This window comes from Siphateles boraxobius, unplaced genomic scaffold (assembly GCF_051911475.1).
Source record: "Siphateles boraxobius isolate OS27281-9 unplaced genomic scaffold, OSU_SipBor_1 17, whole genome shotgun sequence".
Lineage (NCBI taxonomy): Eukaryota > Metazoa > Chordata > Actinopteri > Cypriniformes > Leuciscidae > Siphateles > Siphateles boraxobius.
In genome coordinates this window covers 8,317,152-8,342,286 of record NW_027508777.1, presented here as the reverse complement: position 1 = coordinate 8,342,286, position 25,135 = coordinate 8,317,152, and the positions used below count along the sequence as shown (strand labels likewise).

At 37.0% G+C, this 25,135-nt stretch overlaps 1 protein-coding gene across 1 annotated transcript in view; it reads right to left on the bottom strand.

The window, feature by feature from the left end:
- Positions 1 to 489: 489 nt before the first annotated feature.
- pdcd4a (programmed cell death 4a) overlaps positions 490 to 25,135 on the bottom strand; it is a 29,647-nt gene continuing 5,001 nt past the window's right edge. The window contains exons 5-12 of the mRNA XM_077232386.1: positions 21,578 to 21,691; positions 20,300 to 20,521; positions 12,291 to 12,388; positions 11,384 to 11,498; positions 5,473 to 5,580; positions 5,072 to 5,182; positions 3,681 to 3,820; positions 490 to 1,726 (exon numbers count right to left, since the gene is read on the bottom strand). Of these exons, the coding sequence (XP_077088501.1) occupies positions 1,675 to 1,726; positions 3,681 to 3,820; positions 5,072 to 5,182; positions 5,473 to 5,580; positions 11,384 to 11,498; positions 12,291 to 12,388; positions 20,300 to 20,521; positions 21,578 to 21,691 (960 nt within the window). The 3' untranslated portion in view covers positions 490 to 1,674. The remainder of the gene's footprint in view (positions 1,727 to 3,680; positions 3,821 to 5,071; positions 5,183 to 5,472; positions 5,581 to 11,383; positions 11,499 to 12,290; positions 12,389 to 20,299; positions 20,522 to 21,577; positions 21,692 to 25,135) is intronic.

Here is a 25,135-nt window from a genome sequence, read left to right as displayed (position 1 = left end):
AAAGTAATCGGATTATTTTACCAAAAATGTGTAATGTAATAGATTACGTTACACAATTTTCATCATGTAATTTGTATTCAGTAAGGATTAGTTTGTTAGTAATCTACTCAGCACTGCTGAAGTACACGTGACGGTGTAATGACTGCTGAAAATGTACAGCTTTACATCGGCATTTTACAATGGTTATTTTAAATTGTAAAATTTCACATTACTGCTATTACTGTATTCTGAATCAAACAAATGTAGTCTTGGTGAACATAAGAGACTTCTTTAAATCAAATAACATTTAAAAAAAATCCCAGCCCTAAATTTTTAAGTAATGTGCAATATTAGCAGATAAGTGATTTCATCACTAGTTTAATGTTACAGCATAAGTGTAGGTCTTGTAGCCAGTTTCAAATCAGTACTGTATTTTGACATGTCTACATATAGTTTGACTGGAAAATCTATGGGGGAAAAAAGTGTAAAACTATGACAAAGAAACAGAAATATGAGCATTATGAATTTTAATTGAAATAATTAGTGTCAAAATGTATTCAATGCTGGAACTCTGGAACTGCTGGTTGACAAAAATAATGTTTTTGCTTTGAAAAAGTGTCCCATGAACAAGCAGACACAAAAACTGATCGCATGACAAAAGTAAAAAAAAAAAAAAAAAATAGTTCATCCATCATATTATTACTGAGACCAAGTATTGATTGCTGAAAAGTTTACCACTTCAAAAATTATAGATATTTTCAATAATTGTCTCATCTGGCTTCTCTTTGTCCAAATAAATACAAGGACTAAAAATGAAAAGGGATGTTCTGAACTTCATCAAACAGGGGTACAAAACTTAAGGCTGCTATGAAGATGGGAGACAAAAGTTTCACAGGCATCAGCCTGACTGAGAGGTGATGATGCTCTCTCTCTCCTCCATTCCTTGGCAGCTATAACATACAAATATGTCAAAACTAGCCAGAAACATTAGAATTAGAATTTCTTGACATGCATTTGGCATAAACCATGAATAAGCATTGAGAAAAAAAAAGAGAGAAAAAAGTTTGTATGCAGCTAACCAAAAATCTCCCAGATCCTTGTGAATCTGTAAACGTATGTTTTCTTTATGCAATAAGACAAATTTGAAGATAAACATGCAATCAAATGAAAACAATTAGAAGTGACCCCAATCGCTTCATAAAATATTGTATTTTGGCCCAACAGTTAGATTAAGCACTTCCGTTGAATAGCACAAATTCTTGTAATACCTTATTTTAAGTACTTCATATTTTATGCATTACATTGCAAAAATTGGGAGATCACTGTGAACACTAACAAGTGAACACTTGTGAACAAAAACAGAAAAACAACTTAACCTAAAGAAAGATAAAGCAAAATGAATCCCTCAACCCAAACATGGCCATCTGAAGCTGCTGATTTCCCCTCACTTCTTTTTTTCACTGCATCATTCATACTGTATACAAACTCACATAAATTCACAAACAAATGAAACAAAGCCTATAATAGAGGAGAGAACAGCATTTCTCAGTTGTCACTCTTCTACATGATATCATTTCTGAGGCTCAATATTTCTGTGTACTCGGAAGATGAGCAATGAAGACAGTGAGGACAGACTCCCAGGGAAGTGCAGGAGATCCCAGCCAGCTCAGAATCAGGGTCCTGCGGAGCTCTCTTCTAGCTTTTCACGATCCCTCCGTCGCCCTCACTCACAAAGCGCTTACGCCCCCTGTTGGCCACAGGAATACATTTGTTATAATGCAGGGGTGATAGTAGAAAAAAATTCTGAGCCTGAACTTTTTTCCCTGGGACAGATGCGTAAGGGCGAGTTTATCCTCCGCTAATTTCTGACACAAAGTGATGAGCGATTGTTCTTCTAGTCTTCTTGTATTGTTGTCATATATTTTTGTCATTATTTTTTGAGAATGCAAGACACACACAAACACATGCCTATCTTCATAATTCTTGACTTCTAGTTTTTTGAATTCGACCCAAATTCTAGGGGATTCTAGGGGTTTCTTAATTTTAGACTAGTTGACCAGCACACATTATTTTGCAATGCAATATTAATCATGAAAAAAATACATTGCAGTGCAGGTCAACTAGTCTAAAATTAAGAAACATTTGTAAAATAAACAGTAAAAAAAAAACATTTGTACATTTAAGATAGTTCTACTTAATTTTTTATTCCAATATCCAAATATGATAGCCTACTTGATAAAAAGAAAAGAAAAAAGGGCTTTTATTTGTGCCGTGCTGTCTTTGCATTTGAACATTGCACATTTAAACAGGACAAGCATTAGCTGAATAAACGTTAGCCGATACAAACATACTTATAGAAAATAGTTGACAATGAATAGACAGGAGTCCTGTCACAGGACCAATAATAGCAAAACGAATCACTTATTCCAAAAAGAATATCAAGTAGCCTATATGTTAGAAGAATCTGACATAGGGCTGTGTTAATAGTAAAACGTCCGTTATTTAACGAATTTTAAAAACACGGGATGGATAATAAAAAATGCTTTCTGGGATTTTGACAGGAAAAAAAATCACAACCAAGAACAAAACAGTTCGTCAATTTTCATTTTACAATTATCATCTCTCTCTCTGTGCGTGCGGTCTGTGTTTGTGAGAGAGAGAGAGAGAGAGAGAGAGAGAGAGAGAGAGAGAGAGAGAGAGAGAGAGAGAGAGAGAGAGAGAGAGAGAGAGAGAGAGAGAGAGAGAGAGAGAGAGAGAGAGAGAGAGAGAGAGAGAGAGAGCGCAGCACTGATACAACGGTTTCTTATCCACAAGTAACGCGCTAGTTTTCATACAAAATTATTATGTAACATAATTAGGTACTTTAGTTATTATAACACAATAACGTAACAAATGCAGGCTACGTTTCTCAACACTGAGAATGAATAAATAAACACCTGTTTGCAGACTCGCGCTTATCAGTAAATTAATCCACAAATCACAGCACTTTCATAATCAGTAAGCCATAGCGATTTTAATTTTATTTAGATTTATTGTTCATCAATACTTAAGCTTTTTATAATTTGCATGGCTGTATGATGTCTTCATCTTATCTGAGTGACATGAATGACGGAGTATTTTAAGATAACCCATGTGCTTGCGATCACTCCGTGTGATAATAGAATCCAGATTAAGTTAACTCAATACAATACTTCAACTTTCCACATCCACCCCAGCCCGTTTACCGAGTAAAGCCCGTTTACCGAGAAGTACCCGTTTACCGAGAAGTACCCGTTTCAGGAGTCAGAAGTACCGTGACTACTGTAGCCTAACTTACTGTCCTCGCTCATGAACTCAGTCAGAGGCGGCCGCGGGAGTGGAAGCGGGATCGAGCGGACTTCTTTATTGCTGTCGATTTTCAGTCTCTTTTTAATGATAGGCCTTATGCATCTTTTAATCATACCCGCTTGCTATTTGGGGAATGAACCCAGCGCTATGATTGGTCGAACTCCGCTTCTTTTGCTGTTGCTTTTTTTTTTCTTTTTTTTTCTCGCAGACACGTCTGTACGCCGGAAATCCGGCGTGGCGCCGGAGCGCTATCAGGCCTGTATAATGCTAGTGTTCACAGGAAGAGACTTACCATCAAATATCAGACAGTAACAAATTGAAAATTCTTATTCTCTAATGAACATCGATAAACAGGGAAGATGCAAGTCTCTTACCTGGTTGGACAGAAATCCCTCAGCTGCTTAGTGATGACTGACTCCTGGTAACAAAGGTCCACAAAGGTTTCCATAATGGAGTGTGCATGAGGCACATCTAGGTTAATCTCTGGCAGCTCGTCGTATACACGCTGGAAGCCCTGTGTATAACACGCAAACCCATTAATTCTCACAAACAACCACATGAAAAATGTTGCTAACCATGTTGGAGCAACTCTATATTTAACCTGGTCAGATCATATTAACCACAGATTATGTGGAATTCAATTATTGACTTGAAAGTCATTGTTATGAGCAGATAAAGCTAACATATTACAACTGTAACAAGTTTAATGCCAGATTATTAAAAATATGGAAAATGAATAAATAAAGACTACTTTGTGACTACTATGTGGGTTTATGTCCCTTGCTCACAAGCACAATAATAATGTCTCTCAGACTTTCCTCAGCAGGGTTTGAACCTGCAACCTTCACATGACCAGGTCAACCTGGATATCAATACAACAAGCTTCGCTGAGAAACTTCTGCTGACGTTACAACAGCAAACCGTTTTGAATACAACCATGATCCAAAGATTAACAGACCCAAATTAAGTGAAGACTGGAAAAAACTTGGAATAAATCACCATCCACTATCATAGTGAATCGTGGGAAACTTTGGGCACCTCACTATCCGATTATGATTCCAATTCTAGGAATCACAATTCAATTCTAAAACTATGCTTTTTTTTCGATCTATAAATTAGTTTTTTTCGATCTATAAATTAGTTTTTTTAAAGCATTTTATTTGGGAAAAAAAAATACACATACTCAATAAATCAAAACAATTGTATGTTAGGTTCGGTTCATTATTAAATATAGCTTTAAAACACAAAGTAAATACAAAAGTAATTTGTAACAATTACAAATGGCATAAATTATGCCTTGTTAGAGCATTTGGAATACCAACAGGTGAAACCACGCATATCCTGTGCAATGAAGTCCGCGATTGCCATTTAATTTGGTTTGGACCATGAAACCTTATGCAAACGTATATTCTCATTCAACGGTTTTGTGTGTGTGCGCGTGTGTGTAACTGGCAGCAAGCAGAACACCGCTGTCTCTAGCACATTCAAGTGCCAGCGCAAATGTGGAAAAAACTAATTTTCAGAATAGATCTAGAATTACAGAAGACATATTTCCCTGTGATGTCAATGGTTTTACGCCATTATAAACAGTAGCATCTGTTGGCTAATAATTAAAATAATAACTATAGTAAAAAATCATTAGGATTTGAAATTACTAGAAGAATAATGGTAGAATGTTTAGACAGTTTTAGCTAATTGGTAACAGTATATCACCCAGCTGCATAATAGCTTTAAAAAAAAAAAAAGAAGTCAAGTTTGTACAAACCCTGTTCATCTGGTCCAGAGTGATTAGGCCAGTTTGCCACAATACTTTGAGGAGTTTGACCATCATCTGTATGGCTGTGTCACCTGTAGACTCTAGTACCATAATCACAGCCTATATCAACCAGACAGAAAAACAGGTGAGAGAAATCTGAATGAAGAGGAATGAGAGGAATCATACAAAATGCATGATATTTTTTATTTAGTACTGTCCTGAATGAGATATTTTACAGAAAGAAACACGATGCATTTAGAGCCGGGAAATTCAAACTTATGAACAGGATGAAGATGGCCAAATTTTTATATAGTTTTTATATGCTTATATATTGTCATATATTACAAAGATGACAATTTATGTGCATTCAATATATTGACTATTTTAGTATGTGAAATGTTCATCCATACCTCATAGACCAGTTCATGATGAAAGTGTGGCACTTCTAGATCTCGCAGACAGTGCTCAGCCTCAGAGAGCACACCTGACACCAGGTACTCCTTTAGCAGCAGGTTCATCTGTACAACAAACAGCAACATAATATATAAACAGTAAATAAGATGTAGGATGTTGAACAAAATTTGAGTTTCTTCATTTACATGTTTTGTGCCTAAAAAGTTTGAAGATAGCATCACCTAGCCTTCAAGAGATATTGTTTTTACCAAAACGTTTTTGTTTTCTTTGTCTCACTATATTCCATGGGTTATGCTGATTCCAACAATATTCCATTTATAATTTGTAATTTTGCTTGTAAGTTTGGTTGTCAACTCCTACTACAAATCTTGTCCAATTTTGTCCAAAATCAGCTCAGATGATCTTTGGACTGAGCCACACAGAAATGATCAAATAGATGTTTCCAAAATCTGTATGTGTTGTCTTGTGCTATGTTAGCTTACTATGCTAACCATTAGCCATTCTTTCTAATGTGAAAATTCTCTTCAGCTATCAAACTAACAGTAAACTTTGTTAATGGTTAATACACTAGTTTAACATACTAATAAGTTAGGATAACTAATGCTTTTGTATGTACATTCTCACCTTGGAAGTTCTCCTTTGCACAGAGACAAATGTCTCCTCAATGTGGCAAACAAGCACAATAAGCAGCAAGCTCCCAAACCGAAGGTTCTGACTCTAGCATGTTACAATGTCCAAATTTCTTGTGATATGCTAAGTACATTGTATTCTGTTCTTCTTTTACATGTATTCTTTTGGCTCAGCACTGCACTCATTTTTGGCAAAATATTTTTGTTCCTGTTCATCCTCATCTTAAATGTCTCCTAATACTGGCAAATTATGACATAATTTTGTGTTTTTGTTCATTCAAGTGAGATAAGACGCAAAAGACAACTCAAATCAGTACTGGCAGGCTATCTAAAAAGTGGCTTTCTGTGCGCAAATTTCATAGACAGCACGCCAGTACTGAACGTAGTCCTCTTTTGCTTCATTAAAAAAGTCTTTATCACAGTCTGTGTGTCGTCACATTCTGCTCCGATTAGTAGCTTAAAGGAATTTCTGCCTGCATTATTGTCAATGGACGGGCGGCTGTTTTGAGAAGAAAATTATACTCATTTAGTTTCACTTAACAATAAAAGTCAATATTCAAAACTGTTTATTTAGACTTGTCATCTTTCATTCTAATGTGTAACATGATCTAAGAGATGCGATTGTCAGCGCTGCTGAAATTAACGAGCAGCGCGCAGCTCAAGTTACTGCCAGAGGAATGATTTAATTGGTTTTAAATGGTTAATTTTTGCATTATATTAACACCTATTATTGTCTACAGTATCACTACACTCAAACACGGATGATACGTTTACGATGATCAAACCAGTTATTTTTGAATAATCGTTTATGGGCTGGAAAATTGCTTTATTGAAACTACTTCAATTTGATGAAAGCATCATAAAGTAAGTGAATGAAAAAATCTGAACATTATGGTTTAATACAATAAAGTTTTCCCCAACCTTTAATTGAATCCCCATAAAATAGACTTCAGTCATAATTAATATTTTAACTTTTGTCTTATTCTAATGCTCTTTAACTCTTCGGGGTCGCCGATCACGCCGGCGTGATCAAGTTACATGACCAGTTTAAGACGTCGAAGCATAAAAACAAAGTCACGTTGAGCGCTGCTGTCCACTTCTGTCGAAAGTGCTGGCTTGAAATTCTATTTTACTTTTGGTTTAGTGTTGATAGACCAAGTAAAAACGGAGATATAATAATTTAAACTTTATATAAAAAAATACTGACGCGTTCGTAAAAGAACGCCAGATGGGACGTGACAGGCGTTGCATTTATTCTAATTAATTTGTCGGTTTTGGTCATAAAACAAAACGGAGAAAAATGTGTGAATCTGCTGACTCTGCTCTTCAGGCACATTTTAGGGAATGGAGGAGGAGCCAGCTGAGCAAAGAAGCGAAATTGAAAGGCAGAGGATTTCAAGGTTGACAAAGAGAGACATACGTTATATAGAGAGAGATTATTGCTAGTTTTTGGAAGAGTTTGAGTAGATTTTGAGAGTAGTTTAGGAGTAGTGTAGATAGTTTAGGAAGTTTAGGAGTAGATTTAGATAAACTGTTTTGAGGAGTGGCACAGATAAAAAATAATAATAAAAAAAAAACACCTGATATTTGTTGTAAATAGCTGTATGTATAGTTTGATTTTGTGTTCATTTTACCTTTTGTATGGTATATTTGCACTATTGAGGAACCCCTCTTACTCAAGGAATGAAAGCCCTGTAATGTAGCTATCGTGTAATTGTACATGAAGTGTTTTGTAGAGTTTCTAAGCAAAAAAGAAAAGAAAAAACGCCTATTGCCACACATGCTTTTTGCTGCATATAGTTTAATTTTATCTCAATTTTACATTTTTTATGTTGTATTTGCACTATTTGTGAACCCTCATACTCTGGGAATGCAAGGCCTTAAATATAGCTCTCTGTATAATTGTGTGCACAAAATTTTTTAAAAAGTGGCTGAGCTAAAAAAAGAAAAAAAGCCTATGGCTACACCCACTTTTTTTTTGAAAATCATATTTTTTTGTGTATAGCTTGATTATATCTGAATTGTACCTGTATATGTTGACATTTACAACTTGTGTTTACATTTTAAACCTTTTAAAATGCTTCATTGAGCATGCTTGTGTTTTTTGTAGTAGAAAAACTATAATTTTCCTATTCGGATTTTGTGTTTTTTGTGTTATTTTGGGTCCAGTATGTTGATACAGTACATCAAAGTGAAAAACTAATTGTCTGGTCATATAGGTGATGTTATGCTGAAAATATAACAATACAAACATTGGTATGGTAAACATTTGTTTATGTTGCAAAAAAAAAAAAAAAAAAAAAAAAAAAAAAAAGTACTAAAAAACGGCCAAAGTAGCCCAAGACTCCGAAGGGTTAATGTGATATGTTGTTTGTATTCTATTCTTTATGGCGTTATTTTCGCCATACAAAGTACATTAATATAATGCGCGAGCGGGAATCTCTCTGCTCACGCGTGGAATATAATGTGCCGAGCGCTAATCTCTCTGCTCGCGCGCGCTCTCAGATGCTCTTGTAAGAATTTTCTCTGGGCTCGCTCAGAGAATATGCCTGCACTTAAAACGTGTTCAGTGCAATCGCGAATCTCTCCTCTTCGCTTAAAGTATATGGAAGACCAAACCTGCAGAAATTAAAAATGAATAAATAAATGAATAAATAAACAAATAAATATGCGAATAAATGTAAAAATATATAGACTATTTATACTTTTATTTCCTTATTTATATATAATTATATTCTTTCCACATTTATTTATTTTTTCATTTATATATTTATGCATTTATTTATTTTCAATTTTATTTATTTTCACATTTATTTATGTATAGATGCATTTATGTCTACATTTATTTATTCATACATTTATTTATTTATGCATTTATTTATTTATACATTTATTGCTCTGTATGCTAATGAGGGGGGCATGTTTTACCTAAGACATAGCAATCGATCTCAAAGTGGCAGTGCTGAAGCATTGAGGCCACAGTGATACCTTGTGGTGTGACCAAACAATACACAAGAGGTTTGTGGACATGACTTTACAGGTCACACAGGAAATAAATGATGGGCAATATGGCCAAAATCTTATATCAAGGTTTATGTCATTTAATATGCCCTAACTGTATGTAGCTATATAGGTTTACCATACATAGGCCTACTCTTATAATTATACATAAATAAGGAAATAAAAGTATAAATAGTCATTTATTTATTTATTTTTACATTTATTCACATATTTATTCATTTATTTATTCATTTATTTATTCATTTTTAATTTCTGGAGGTTTGGTCCTCCATATATTATAGGCTATATGCATAATCATGTAGCCTATAAGTTCTTAAGTTTAACTGATCAATTCAGTCAAAGGGGTCATATAATGGTACATGCACTTTTTCAAGTTGATTGTACTGAAATGTGTACAATGTGTGATGATTGGCCAATATTGAATACACCTGATGTTAACAAGCAGAATCACTGAAGGAGAAAATCACATATTTCAATATTCAAAATATTGTATTAAAAATGAATCTCATAACATAATTTACGCAACTGTAATTGCAGTGTAAACATGAATAGTTGGTAACGATTCTTTTTTCAGGAGCAGCTTCTTATCAAAATCAGCTTTATAAGTTACTTCCTTCGTTAATAAAGCAGTCTGGTGAGAAAAGATTTGCGAATCGCGCAAACATGAAAGCATTGACGTTGCTCGTGGGGAATATTCCCTTCGAAAACAAAACTCAGCCACTGTGTCTTCAGTGGTTCGGATTTAGGAACATCAAAATTACTGCTGTGTTCGTTATTACACCCAAGAACAGAACACCACAATCGCTTAGACGCCATTCTGCTCCAGCGTATCAACAATGACGGGAAGGAAAAAAATTCCACTCCCGCGTCCAAACTTTTAGGATACCGGATATCAGATTTGCACAATCCATACGCACAACGCTTCGGCATGTTTCACTCGCTCGAAAGCTTGCCAGACCTCCCGCGCCTAGTTACGGTTGCTAAGACACGATTGGCCAGTTGCGGTTTTCGGGCGTGGCTTAGCGAAGGGTCAATTACGTCCGTTTCACACCGCAAGCGTGAGCAGCGCGGGGTTTTTTTCCGGCGTGCATGTTAATCAATGAGTGCATTCACACCGAGAGCAGGAGCAGCGCGTGAGCGTCAAGCAGGAGCGTCGCGTGAGCAGCAGTGAAGCGGGGTTTCGGCGCAGTCTATTTTTGCTGCGCTGCTCGCGCTCAATTAAAGTGAAAGCATACTTTTGTTGGACAAAATAAATATGATTTCACAGAATTTGCATGTCTGGTGTGTTTTAACAAGAACGGGAGGAGGCTATGTCAGAAAAGAAATTATTTTTATTATTTCCCAATCGTTTCCCTGCACTTGCTCCACTTGCCCGAGTTTAGCGCTTGTTTAGCCTGGCTGGACATGTGGCAGACGAGAGAAGAACTGTTTGCGAAATAAAACTTGCCATTGATGTACAAGTGATTGCAATAGGCCTGTGTGTGTTTTGAGAAATATCTTTATAGCTACTGCAAGGCTATATTTATTTTATTTTTATTTGATATTTATATATTATTTTATTGTCATTACCTGTTTTCATACAGAAGTTTCGTTTCCTAAATAAGTAAATAGCACTTTTTTTTGTTGAATATTGGAAGTGAAAATGGTTCTTCCATACCATAACACTGCACTTAGATATGTGTGAATTATATATATAAATGGGGTTGATGTGTGTAATAGTTCTATTTTATTTTATTCGTTCAAAAAACGTTCTATGTAAAATGTTCTATTTAAGAAAAAAAAGAAAATAAATATTTGTGTTTGCTGTAAAGTGCTTAGAAAAAATGAAATCGGAATCGGCTAAAATCGGTATCGGCAGGCCAAACTCATGAAAATCGGAAATTGTAATCGGCCTAGAAAAGTGTAATTGGTGCATCTCTAGTCGGAATATTATGACACATTTTTTCTTTGTTTCACAATACTCAATTAATGATTGTAAACTGAGGCTGGTGTCTTTAGAAGAGGTATCTGTGCTGAATATTACAAAAACAAAATCAAACCAATCCCATGCTGTGGCAAAGCCATTGATACAGGCTTTAGGGGAAGTATTTTTACGCTCGTATTTGAAGCTTCCGCTTTTCGAAGTGATGAAGCCCCATTGCGCTTGAATTGTTTAAAAGCACTTGAATTAATGATTGGCTGATCATTGGATAGGCCTACATTAGTACCATCCTCGGTAATGATGGAGGGATTTGAAATACATTCGGCCTCCCTTTACCTCTTTGATGAGATGTTTGACAGGCCTCTGGCCACCACCAACTCCCCACACATTATCAAGCCGCATGATTTCCCTCTTCATGGAGAGCAGAACTGATGCTCTGTCCAGTGCAGCTCTAACAGTAATAAAGGCATGAACACACAAACATGGGAACAGCATATCAGTGGGTAAGAAGCAGATAATACAGAAAATAGAACAAAAAGAATTTCACACATTAGATAAAACTGCATATTCAATCTAGGGCCCCATGGCATGTAGGGTGGGAAATTACCTTTAAGCCACAATGACTGTTAAAAGGACAATTTACCACTTTAGTCCTCCTAATAGTAGCCATTTTAACTTTTTAATTCAAAAACACGCCATTCATAAATCCCTATTAGGAATGAGCAAACTGGTTTAGTGACTAGTCAATTAGGCTGCTTGTGGGTTCACTCTTATTAGGATGTGCTTCTTTCCATCTGTGCTACAAGATAATAAAATGCTACTTCTACAAGCATGCTTCATTGTTACAAAGCAAAAGCATTTTTCATCAATGGCCAATCAGATGCTATCACCACCGTTACGTAGTGACCAGGCAAATCTTTCTGCCACTGTAACCACATTTGGCTGGTGGCAGATGGTAAATTCCCATCCAAAAACCCAATCTGACCCGAAATCCCATTATCATTGTGACTCCCTGAATTTAACGGTCATCAAAACCTTGAAACCTTAAAGCACTTCACAATTCCAAATGCTGCATGCAACACTTTTCACGTTAATTACAATTTGTGATGCAATGAAGGTTCTGCATAAAATTTAGGTTTATATACTGAGTAACAGAATACTTATTCATAATCTGGACACAAAACTGCCTGGTGAATATCCAAGCAAATTACCCAAATAACCAAGACCGTCACATCAAGCTCACCTGGCATGGTCACAATCCACCTTGCCTTTGTAACAGTCAAGGAAACTCATGGGTAAAGCGTGATCAGCAATGGCTCTTGCAATAAATTGACCAAGCATCTGAAGAAAAGAAAGGAACCAGGTATTAAAGAAAATGTGCTCATACAGGTTTGGAACGACATGAGGATGAATAAATAAATAAAAATATATTTTGATTGAACTCTTTTAATAACGTAAAACTTCAAATAATTGCCCGGGCTTTTATTTTCCCAAATCGTCGAACTGCACTGGCTTGAGACAGGCGTCTATATGAGACGGGCCTTTATAATTTCAGTGTTTCCCCTACCATTATATAAGGGGGGCGCCCCTCGTAGCAGCCGGAGTAGCTCTCCTGCTCCAAGTCTAAGAGCTGCGCATCCTGCCCCTGACGAGCATCAAAAGTCCAGTCATCACCGGATGACAGGTTTTGACCCAGCTTGGCTGTCAGAGGGGAAATACTCCCCTTGGCTGTACAAGACTGATCTTGGTAAGTAACGTAGAGCTTAGATTCTCTGCCCGAGCCCGAACTTGACCCGACCCTCGGGCCGGGACGACATTTCCCGTCACTATTCTCGGGCCAATACTTCCCGTCACTATCCTCGGGCCGGGTCGGGCCGGGCCCTTGATCTAGAGACATGCACTGCCAACGCAATAGGAGTACGGCGCGGGGCAGGACTAGATTTGAGGGCCGAGTGCGAGCGCGGGCGGTAATGCACTCACTCTGTGTGTGCGCGTTGCGGGAGAATAAAACTATTCGCGGGACTCCCGCAAACTAGAAATATCTATGTATAAAACATAAAAACTAATACATTTTTATTCATCTGTTGCAGAAAAGCAACAAGAACAACTAAAACAAAATAGAAACGATTTACAGGCCAGAGTTTATTTTTATAACATGTTTGCAGCATTGAGCGATGTAGCGATCACAGATATATGTGTTGATTTCTTGAACGCAATGGCCAATCACAAGCATTCAAGATAGAATTCCCTCACCGCTCAAAACCATAGACTCAAAAAAAATGGACAAAGCGTCTATGTGTCGTCACCCATATACTTTCTGAATAACGGTTTTGAGGCCGTTTATGGGGGGTATGGGCAGCGCCATCTTTGAAAATCTTGGGAAATCCTAACCCCGCCCACCTACTGGTCAATCCATATATGGATTAATGTCATTATTCATTTCTGCAGTTTTCGTTATGGACGCCATTATCGTAAGAGGTACGTATATTATATATATATATACAAGGGATGTTTTGTTATGGATTATGCAATGAGTAAAACTAAATAACATTTTAGAGCAGTGGTTCTCAACCTTTTTTGAACAAACGCCCCCCTGACCTCTTCATGATCCTCTTGATTTTCCTTTCATAAATGTGTATTAAAAAACAAAAAATACAAAATTAAAATATAAAGAGTTTCTCTTTTTCAATGTCAAAAAGGGATGAGCGAAATTTTAAAAATGATTTGAGTTTAATTTTCTATTTCGGATAACAAAAAATTAAATTACTTTAAAACCGAAACGAAAAAAGGCCCGTTTGTTCACATTCCGAGACCGGATGTAGGGCTGGGCGGTATATCGAGCTTGTACAATATATCAATATTTTTTTTCAAAGATATGGAATGAGGCAATACCGTTTATATCGATACAGTAGTTTGATACGAGAACTTCTGAAAAATAAGGGAGGACACAGTGTGAACTCCTGGAGTGAAAGTACATACTACAATTTTTCCTAAACATGACAAGCTTATATTAAGCGCTTCAAAATAACTGGTAAGATAACGTTATAGTTAACAAGTTTAAAGCAGCTTGCCCTGTTAGATGCTCTGACAGATACTGTTGCTGACTGACAGATAAATACTTGCGCTGTTTAATGCGTTTGAGACGTGGTGCTTTCCTCAGTGCTTAACTCACATTTCACAGGTATATTCTCCATCTGTAAATGTTAGAAAGTCAAACAAATATGTCCATGTCACTCAGGAGAGGACGAGCTTCTGCAAGTGAATGTCCGCTAAAATTCAAGCTTCTGTGACGTTGAACGAGCGCGCCAAACAGGCGGGCACAATAGAATAGTAGCGCAATAATTCGGACTAAAATATACATATGATATTGCTAAAATATTTGTTGTTGGAGACAATAAATGTGCCATATGTGGAATTTTAAACCTACAATTATATTTATTAGTGGTGCGGGAAAAAATCGATTCTGTTCAGTATCGCGATATTTTGCGGACGCAATTATATCGATACAGGAGCGCAAAGTATTGCGATATTTAATTATAAAATTATCTGTTTTACTTTCTGGTTTTCTCAGAGTTTACTCTGATCATTTACATTTGCGTATTACATCCACAAGGTGATGCTTGTTGCGGTGCTTTGTTGTCGTACATTCAACAGCAAATTCAAATGAAAATGGCTTCAATATTACGGTTGTACACGATGCTCCGTCTTCTTTCAAATCGAAAGTGTGGGTAAATTTCGGTTTTATGATTATTCTCAGGTTTATGTTACTCTATTATGTCTGCTTTATGTTACTCTATTGTATTTAAATAATTTTAAGTTATGTGCTGGGAACTATTTTTCACTGCTTGAGAACATTTGTTGAAATCGCCCCCTAAACACTCATTCACTAAGTTAGGCCTATTCCCTAAGTTTGTCCACTAATACTGTTCACTCACTTGAAGGAGTGAATGAAAACGAGTACGCGGATTTGGACAGGCGTTGAGCGTACACTAGCCTACATTCATTAATGCTGTGCAATGTGGGACAGAGACGCGATCTGACACGCGTCCCATTTTCTCACAAATCTCTACGTTCATTTAAGACTTTATTTAAATCATTTAAGATTAGTCTTATGAGAACACTCGACAAAACAGACATTTTGGCATGATTTGTGTGTTATGGTTTGTTCAAGCCTGAAAGAGAACTCGATACTGACGCGCGTCTTTTCTGTGGGTCGTGTGTGTGTGTGTGTGTAATACAGGCAGGATTTAATAATACTAAGGTATTAAGGATACTGCGTAATTGCGTTAAACATTTTTAGCGCTTTAAACTTTTTTTGTTTGTTTTTGTTGCGGTGCCACAGTGGGGAAGTGATGAAACCAGTGTTGGGACTGAACAACGTGTAATACCGGTAACACAGACTATTGTAGCAAGCCTAGAGCTTACCATTCATGTGAGAGGTCTCCTATTCAGAGAATAATTGACCCTTCGCTAAGCCCCGCCCTCCTTAGTTACTGTTGCTACGCCTGTCAAGCTTTCACGTCTAGCACGTCTATTACAGTGTGTATGCACCGGTGTCAGACATTCCCGATGAGATTAGTCATTTTTGGCGAACATGTGAAATATCTGAGAGAGCAAGACAAAAGGGACTGCAGTATGCATTGGAGGGATATATCCACGACATAATATGCAACCGATTAGAGAATAATTTCATAAAAATTGAAGCTAAAGCCTATAGTCGCAGCAGCCGCCGCCTCATACGCTGACCATTCAAATGGGAAACACAAATTAAGGAGCAGATATGTTCGTGCACAGCAGGGTAAGTGAAATGTGAAACTAATCTAATACTTATAAATCAAACAGTTTATCCATAACTCTTGTGGAATAACACCGGGAGAGCCGCGATCGGATTGGGTTAAAGTTACTCAGTCAGGGGTAGTAACGTTAGGCCGTCGATTAACAAAATGCTGAAATATATTTTAAAGTATGTCAGTGAGCCTCCGTCTTGTCTTTAAACATCTTATTTTACGTTAAATCATATGCATTATGAACAAAGAACCGTAATTATTTCCAACTTCCAAGGAATAGGTGTTTTTGTTAATCCTGTCGACATGTAGATGTGAATGGGGTCTCCCACTGCTTGATCCACGCCCATCATTTCTCCCCTTGGCTTTTAGATTTTCAGGAAGGAAAAAAATTCCACTCCCCCATCCAAACTTTTAAGATACCGGGTAAAAGATTTGCCCAATCCATACGCACAAAGCTTCGGCATGTTTCCCTCGCTCGAAAGCTTGCCAGACCGCCCCCGCCTAGTTACGGTTGCTAAGACACGATTGGCCAGTGGCAGTTTTCGGGCGTGGCTTAGCGAAGGGTCAATTATGTCCTGTCCTGTAATAAGGTCCTGTGTCCTGAATGTTCAAGAACAAGTTTTCAAGTTTTTGCTCTACCCTCCTAAGTTTTTGCACTTCAGTTAATGTGTAGAAGATAATGTTTACAGAATTAAATGTGACATCTAAAGTGAGTTGAGCGGTGTTATTTTCCTAATTTTTTGTAATGTCTTTGGATTATATGGGGGACATGAATCGCAATATCGCAGAATTGAATCGCAATACTTGCTGTATTGCAATATATTGAGAATCGCAATAATATTGAATTATGGCCCAAATATCGCAATACTATCGAATCGTCACATTTTTGCCAATTCCCACCCCTAATATTTATATATTATATTTATCAATTATATATTATAATGGTCACTTATATTTTTGTTTTTAGATTGTAATGTTACAATGTTAGAATGTAATGTGATTTTAACCACCTTTTTGCACATAACATATTGCATGGCCTACATTACATTCCTATCGTTTGGATATCATTCAACAGGATGTGAAATTATTATTCTTTTTAAATAAATATAGATTTTCTTAATCTAAATAGAAAAACATAGAAAGTACCGAGATAGCCTATATCGGAGAGATATGAGAGATACAGAGATTTCTGTATCAGATTTTTTAGATTTTTTTGGCCATAACGCCCAGCCCTACAAATTTGACAGGATACCAGTGTTGCTTTAGCCCAGAATAAAATGTCTTTAGAACCTTACTGAGTTATGATTTTAAGCAGGATCATACCTCGGTTATGGCTTTTGCCACCTCCAACTCCAAATGTGCGTCAGGAAGTCCCATCAAACTTAATCCATTTTCATTGCAAAATCTCCTCAAGTTTCTTGCGGAACATCCTCTTGCTCCCCTATTTAATACTTGTGATATCTGCGCTAAGATTTCTGTGGATGACAGGCCTTGTTTTGCAATGTCTAAAATCATAACTGAGTCAACTGACCCTGTCAAATTTGGCACTCTTGTCACGTAAGTGGCCACATCCGGTCTCGGAATGTGAACAAACAGGCCTTTTTTCATTTCTGTTTTAAAGTAATTTTATTTTTTGTTATCCGAAATAGAAAATGAAACTCAAATCATTTTTAAAAATTTCGCTCATTCCTTTTTGACACTGAAAAAGATAAACGCTTTGTATTTTAATTTTAATTTTTGCATGTTAAAAGGACAATTTACCACTTTAGTCCTCCTAATAGTAGCCATTTTAACTTTTTAATTCAAAAACACGCCATTCATAAATCCCTATTAGGAATGTGCAAACTGGTTTAGTGACTAGTCAATTAGGCTGCTTGTGGGTTCACTCTTATTAGGATGTGCTTCTTTCCATCTGTGCTACAAGATAATAAAATGCTACTTCTACAAGCATGCTTCATTGTTACAAAGCAAAAGCATTTTTCATCAATGGCCAATCAGATGCTCTCGGAATGTGAACAAACAGGCCTTTTTTCATTTCTGTTTTAAAGTAATTTTATTTTTTGTTATCCGAAATAGAAAATGAAACTCAAATCATTTTTAAAATTTCGCTCATTCCTTTTTGACACTGAAAAAGATAAACGCTTTGTATTTTAATTTTAATTTTTGCATGTTAAAACAAAAATCAAATAGCCACTTGTTTTTTAATACCCGTTTCTGAAAGGAAAATCAAAAGACCAAAAGATACACGGACCGTTCGCGCACTCAATTAGGCAATATAGTCTAGGCTTCAAATTTGAATAGCCGTCATTTGATTTCAAATGACGAACAAAGACGACAACAGCTCAGCCACCTGAAATGAACCGAAGAAAAAAATGGCAAATGCTTCAAAAACAGCCACCGTAATTACGGTCATTAGTGTGAGCCCTGAGCTTGGTGACTGGCAGCCAACTTTTTAACATCAGGACACAAGGATGTCAGCTTGAGCCGTAGTGCGCCTGAGGTAACCAAACTGGACGGCTGCGGTACTTCTGCATGTGCAAAGCTTAATAGGTGCTCATTTACATGGGACGGTTTTATTGCCTCGTTAGAGAAAACCTACTGGCAAAGCAGGCACATCGGGAGCTGGATGTTCGTGGGTGAGGGAATAAAGCCATATTTAATGTGCTCAACACTGTGTTTTCCACCATGATGTTTGAATGTTTTTTTTATATCAAAATTGTTTTAGCCTACGTAATTGTGCTTGTGTGCATTTTGATTGGACACATTTATCTTATCTTAAACCGCGAATCAGAGTTCGGAGGCAGCGTTTACTCTGACAGCTGCGGCATTTGTTTTTAGGCGTTGCTATGGAGATCATTTGGCGGTAACTAGCCGGACAAGTCTGAGTGGGCTACTAGCAACATTTAAATATTAATTCATTAATTTGCACAGACATAATTTTATTTTACATTCAAATGAACATTGTATGTGTTGTCAGAGGCATAAAAATTGTGATGAATAACAGTGAGTAACACCCCCCATTTATGCCTGAGCGCCCCCCTCTCTGCTGCCTCGTTCACACCGCCCCCCAACACTGTCCAAATGCCCCCGTTGAGAAACGCTATTTTAGAGTAATGGTTTGCACAATATGTATTTTGCTCAAAATATATTAACACTCCAATGTGGGACATATCAGTCTATTCTTATGTTACATTAATTCATTTGGCAGACACATTTATACTGTTTCAAACGTCAGTAATAACCATAGGTAAAGTACCTCGGACGCTAACTTATCTGAGGCGATTTAATGCTAATTGTTACAGTGCCACTGCCCACAAACATTGACAAATGTTCAGAAAGGATACAGAGGATACAGAGGTGGTATGATGTGTTGTATCAGATCATGGCCGAGACGTCAAATTTCAGGAATTCCACTCGGCGCAGCCCGTAATCAAGCTGTCAATCAAAGTTAACCACGCCCTTATTTGTCATACATTTTATATCTAAATACGATCTAAACTAACGAGTTAGAAAAAAATTCACCCCCCTCACAGTTGTCAGGCAATCGGAACCTATCGAAAAATACAATAAAAGTTCATGTGACCAAATTGTAAAAACATGAATTTATGCTGTGAAAACGGACATTTTAACATAGGGTCTATGGACATTTGCTCCCTTTTGGGACCTGCCCATAGCGGATTTTCGATGTATTGCAGTTTTTTGCACTTCCGGGTAGGCTTCATTTTGCCGCTTGCTCAAAACTGACTTTTTTGTCAGTTCTGAATTCTGTAAGATGGCAAATCCTCTAATTATAACAAACAAAGTGTATATATTATGAAAGATTAATTGTGCAGTCAGCTTCATTGATAATAACAGAGATGTGTGGGATCGCGATGAACTGATGTCAGCTTTTTAGGAATTATTAAGGGAGCGCACTTTGCGCGCAGTCATGCCAAACCATGCACGCCATATCTGCTTGCTTTTATGTTATAACACAAACAGTGGTTTGTGTGTTAATGCTTTAATAACAAATCATTTATCAGGAGCATTATGCTGATGTGTATGGTGGCTACACGTAGGCTAACTTGAAAGTATTTGGAGGCACAGAAAAAAAAGTCTATTTGAGGGCGGGAGCGGGACAAAACATAAATGTTGCGGGCGGGAGAAAGTAGCATAGAAAGTAGTTGAGAACGTCAGTTATAACGACCCACGTATTAAAAAATGTTCTTCCAGAAGCCCAGAAAGATACACTGCAGTGACAAAAGCTGTACACTTTGTGGATGAATTACATAAAAATAAATGTTCCAATGTTTAGTTTAATGTACAGTTCAAATAATTGTTCAGTTAATATATTCACTGCTGCCATTAAAAAAAACAAATGAACACCATGACTCCTTTAAGTGTTTTTGTCTGTCAATTTTCCCCAACCAACCAACCAACCAATCCCTTCAAATTTTTTCATTGTCATATGTCATTTTTCCCTTACCTGTGGGGCCTCCGGTGTATCCAGGATGAGGTCTGGCAGTTCTTTAAGTATTTTGTCAAACGCACGTGACATGTCCCTTTCAGAGAGCACCTTTCCAGATAAGTCTGAGAGAAGACGTGATGTAAGCTCTCTTTGGCTGGCCTTGCCTTCCAGAGACAGAGAAACAGCCAGAGAGGAGAACTCGTATCTGTGATGGCCCAAGTTCAGCTCTTTGAGAAGCATCTACCAGACAAAGAAGGAAGCAGAAATAAAAGTTTAGATCAACAACTTACAAAGACTGTGTAAAATTTCTGGGAAGTGAATTAAAGGAAAGGTTCACCCAAAAATGAAAATTATCCCATAATTTACTCTCTAGTGATTGTGTTTACGGCCGTTGCCAGTTTTATAAAAACCCATCGTTTCGCTACAGAAGGCATTTATTAACCCACTGGAGTCGTATGGATTACTTTTATGATGGATGGATGTGCTTTTTGGAGCTTGAAATTGGGAACTATTCAATGCCATTACAAAGCTGGGAAGAGCCAGGATATTATTTAATATAACTCTGATTGTGTTTGGATGAAAGAAGAAAGTCATATACACCTAGGATGGCTTGAGGGGGAGTAAATTATCGGATAATATTTGGGTGAACTATTAATTTAACTAGTTTACCTTCTGAGGAGCAATTAGAATACTGTATATTAGACCAAGTATGATGCACTAATACAGTGGTTCTTAAACTTTTTTTGGACAATATTTAAAGGCCCGACAGTCCTAGTTCTGTAAATTAAATTTCAGGATTCCAGACATCCTAAGAGATTAATGTTCTTCACGGATACAGCCCAGGTATGTGTGTTGAAGCAGCTTTGGAACTAAACTCAACAGGACTCTGAGGACCTGACTGTGTTTTGCACCCCTGAATTAACAGATAAACAAATTAATTCAGTGTGTAAGGTCAAAAAAATTTCAAAGTTCAACCTGGAGAGGAGCTTGCACACATTATTGTAGAAAATGTCTTATACAAAAAAGAAAATATTTAGAGGCCAAATACAAAGACAAAATGTTTTTGATTTACATCATCAGTGTGAACAGGGGATGAATTATAAATAAGCTTTAATTTAATAATAATCATCTTTTTTAAGGCCTGGTTTAATTTCCCCTAGTGGGCCCCAGCTTCCTTGATGAGAAGCAATGCTCTAATGGTATTCAATGAATGGGAATGGAATGTTTAGCTACTAATACTACTGAAACAAAGTTTCTGTTATTTGGCATCAGGCTTTGTGTTAAGCTATAGCTCACCTCCACCTCTTTGGTGTCTCCATGCTCAAAGTACTCCTGCACAATGGGGTTGATGGTCTTCTCGAGTTCTCTCTCGTCCAGCTCCGGTACTACTGTAGCATATACCGTGTCTCCCTGATAAACAAGAGTCTGTCACTAGAAAAAACACCTTTAACATAAAGGGATAACAAATCAATTAAACTAATACTAAATCATTGGGGGGGAATTTTTTTTTTCATGTTTTATTTTCCCTAGTAGATCTCTCCAGTAAACTGTCATTGCTGCAGCTCATCTGTGTTTGTTAAACACTTAGGTGATACAGAGCACTGACAACAGCAATAACATAACAGCAGTATTTAAACAGCATGAATGCCAGCAGGGCTGCCAGAACCACTTAACTGAACAAGAGAAACACCAACTCACTGAGTAAGATTCTTAAAGGATTGGTTCAACAAAAATTCTGTCATTATTTACTCACCCTCATGCCATTCAAAACATCAAACCTCATTGGTGGTCATGTCATGACGCCGGAATTATGTTATTGACGTCACCATATTTGATTTGGGCTCTGTATGCATGAGCTGTGTCTGAAATCGCATACTGTATAGCAGGTGCTACATTTGGTTTGAAACGTTCTTCATGGCCATTAAAAGGGGTCCCATTACGCCCTTTTACAAAGTCTTGATTTTGTTTTGGGGTTTACTAGAATATGCTTTCATGCTTGATTGTTCAAAAAACACAGTATTTTTCACATATTTTACATTACAGTACCTCTTTCCCCAGTCTGGCCTGAACACCCTGATTATTTCCTGTTTCAATGAAGCCCCTCCTTCTTAAATACGAAATGTGCTGTGATTGGTTGGCTGGCCCAGTGTTGTGATGGGCACCGCTTAGCGCGTGTTCGAGAAATGTCACGCCCCTTACCATGACCACGAGCAGCTCGACTCAGATATAATTATGAAGGAGTAGATCTAAAAAAGATCTATATGTTTCGGACAGTCCTGAAGAAGGCTGTGTTGCCGAAATGCGTAGATCTACTTTTAACTGGTTTTAATGATTTAGCCCAGTTCATTAAAGGCCGTTTACTTTACCAGAAAACTATGGCAATACAATCGATCACAGAACCATGGTTAATTTTCCTAAGGGGCGGTGAACAGCCTTACAAAAGCGAGACCTTACAAAAGCTACAGTAAACAATATATAAACACTGATGTTGGCTAGCAGGCGAGCGAGGCTAAAGAGCTTTGCCCTTTGTTTACATTGTAGCAACAACATAAAACTTATAATTGGGACTGTTGGTAGAAAATGCAACTAGAAATAATAAGACATACTTGCAAGTTGTTATCCACAAACAACAGATTGTCCCGACAAAGTGAGAACGGCTCCATTTCAGGAGAAGCTTTTGTAAATAGCCAACATTGTACTCTCTTAGTTTCTGGAAGCTGTTCTCCGAAAAATGTGCCGCACACAGATAAACGTTTGGGTTATAATGTTTAAAATTAATTTTAACCACTCTAAGTTCGTCAGCTTTAGGATTATGCATTATGATTTCAAGATCCGGAAAAAAATGTTGTAGTCAAAACGAGCTGTTCATTGTAGTTCTTGGAAAGTGGATTCTGTTAAATAAAATATCTCCCTTTGGAGGTTAACTTTGAGCTTTGTAACCTTGCAGATCTTTTGTATGCTCTAACAGCAACATTACACACTAACTAAAGTTTATAAAAAAGCATAATAGGACCCCTTAAAAAAAAAATTTAAAAAAAAGTTCTACATCCACCAGGTTGTCACTGTCATGTGACCCACGACATCAGTTGCGTCACCTCACTGCCATTCACAAATCCAGTGCCATGGCCTCAGGCGATAGTAAAGTGTCCAGTGGATACACACTTCAGAACCTTGTCGGAAGCAGTAGATAATCCAAGTACTTTTCGCCTAGTGTTATATGCGTATTATAAATTTGGACAAACTACTTGCATTTGGCTGACATTTGATGAGTAATAAATGGGGATATCTGGGTGCAGGTGCATATGTTGACTGCCACTGTGCATGTAAACATTCATCAGGGTTCTACGCTAAGGTTTTTCCCAAGGAGCACATGTGCTCCTAAATGAAAAAATCTAGGAGCACACAAAGACATTTTGGAGCGCAGTGAAAAATGTTCAAGTAACAGAGTTTAACAGACTGTTTATTATATATATATATATATATATATATATATATATATATATATATATAACGTGTGTGCTCCTTTTTTTGTCGTTTTGATGCAGAAGTATAAATCACACTTTACAATCACTTTAGTAAAACACAACAAGGGGAACGTGTTGCTCTCAGGAGGAGGAGCACATCGGCACACCTGTGAATCTGCCTCTTTCACTGCAGAGTCTTTTTCCACAACATGGAGGAGAAACTAGTTTAAATGAGTGTATTAGTATTTACTAGTATTAGTCGACTAAAACTAGACTAAAAATAAAACAATTCAGATGACTAAAATATAATGGGTTTAGTTCAATTGTAATGCATTCATTTAGAATTTCTCTAAAATGCCCAAACCCATATACTCCTGGAGAAAACATCTATTAACCTGTTAATATGAATGATTTTAAAGTTTGAACATGCAATACATATACAGATTTAACTACAGTGACTTAAAAAAATATCTTAAAATTAAATAAAACCCCTTTTCCTAAAGTAGAATAGTCTTCTTTCAATGAATGATATATGCATTATTTATTATTTCAAGCAGCAGATATATTTATTTGTATGAATTAAATATAATGAATCCTTATTAAAGCTATTAACGAGCAGTGAATGCTTTTCTCTTTTTATTTTGTAGCTTGATCAATATTAAGGACACAGACTGCATTAGGTTTATTACTCACTGTCACTTTAAGACATCGTATCATGTCCAATGACATGCGGATCCAATTGCACTGATGCACATCCGATTCACTCAAAACTGTTTAAGACTTAACCGACACAGTTTACGTGAACACTCTCCAAAACGGACATTTCGACATAATGTTGTGTATTTGTCCATTCAGACACGAAAGAAAGCTAAATTCAGTCCTCGCGCGCTGAGTGTGTGTGTGTGTGTGTGGCTGCACGCTTCGAGTCGGGTGTGTGAGCACAGAAAACTGTGCGTCGTCGTCACTCTTATTCAGATCTATATGGCTGCTCTACTCATACTCCCAGACGTTTACATTTTTTAATATTTTATGAGACATGCAGCACATGTGAACCCGTGTGCCGCTGGTAGATCAGCACGTCCCTAATACTACAGGACAAATATGCGCATCTACAAACGATGGACATCAGTTCTGACTGGATCGCTTCACAAATCGTCACTATCTAACATTTTTGTCTAGTTTTTATTCGTTGCCGAAAATGTCAATAGATTTTCGTCATAGTTTTTGTCATTCAAAACTAGTTTTTATTTAGTTATCGTCTCGTTTTCGATTAGGGTAGTTACTCGCACATTGTGCTTGTAAATAATTTTTCCGGTTTGCACGGATCGATTTTTAGGGGCATATGCGAGCAAAATGGTCGCACTGTAGAGCCCTGTTCATTGTCCATAAA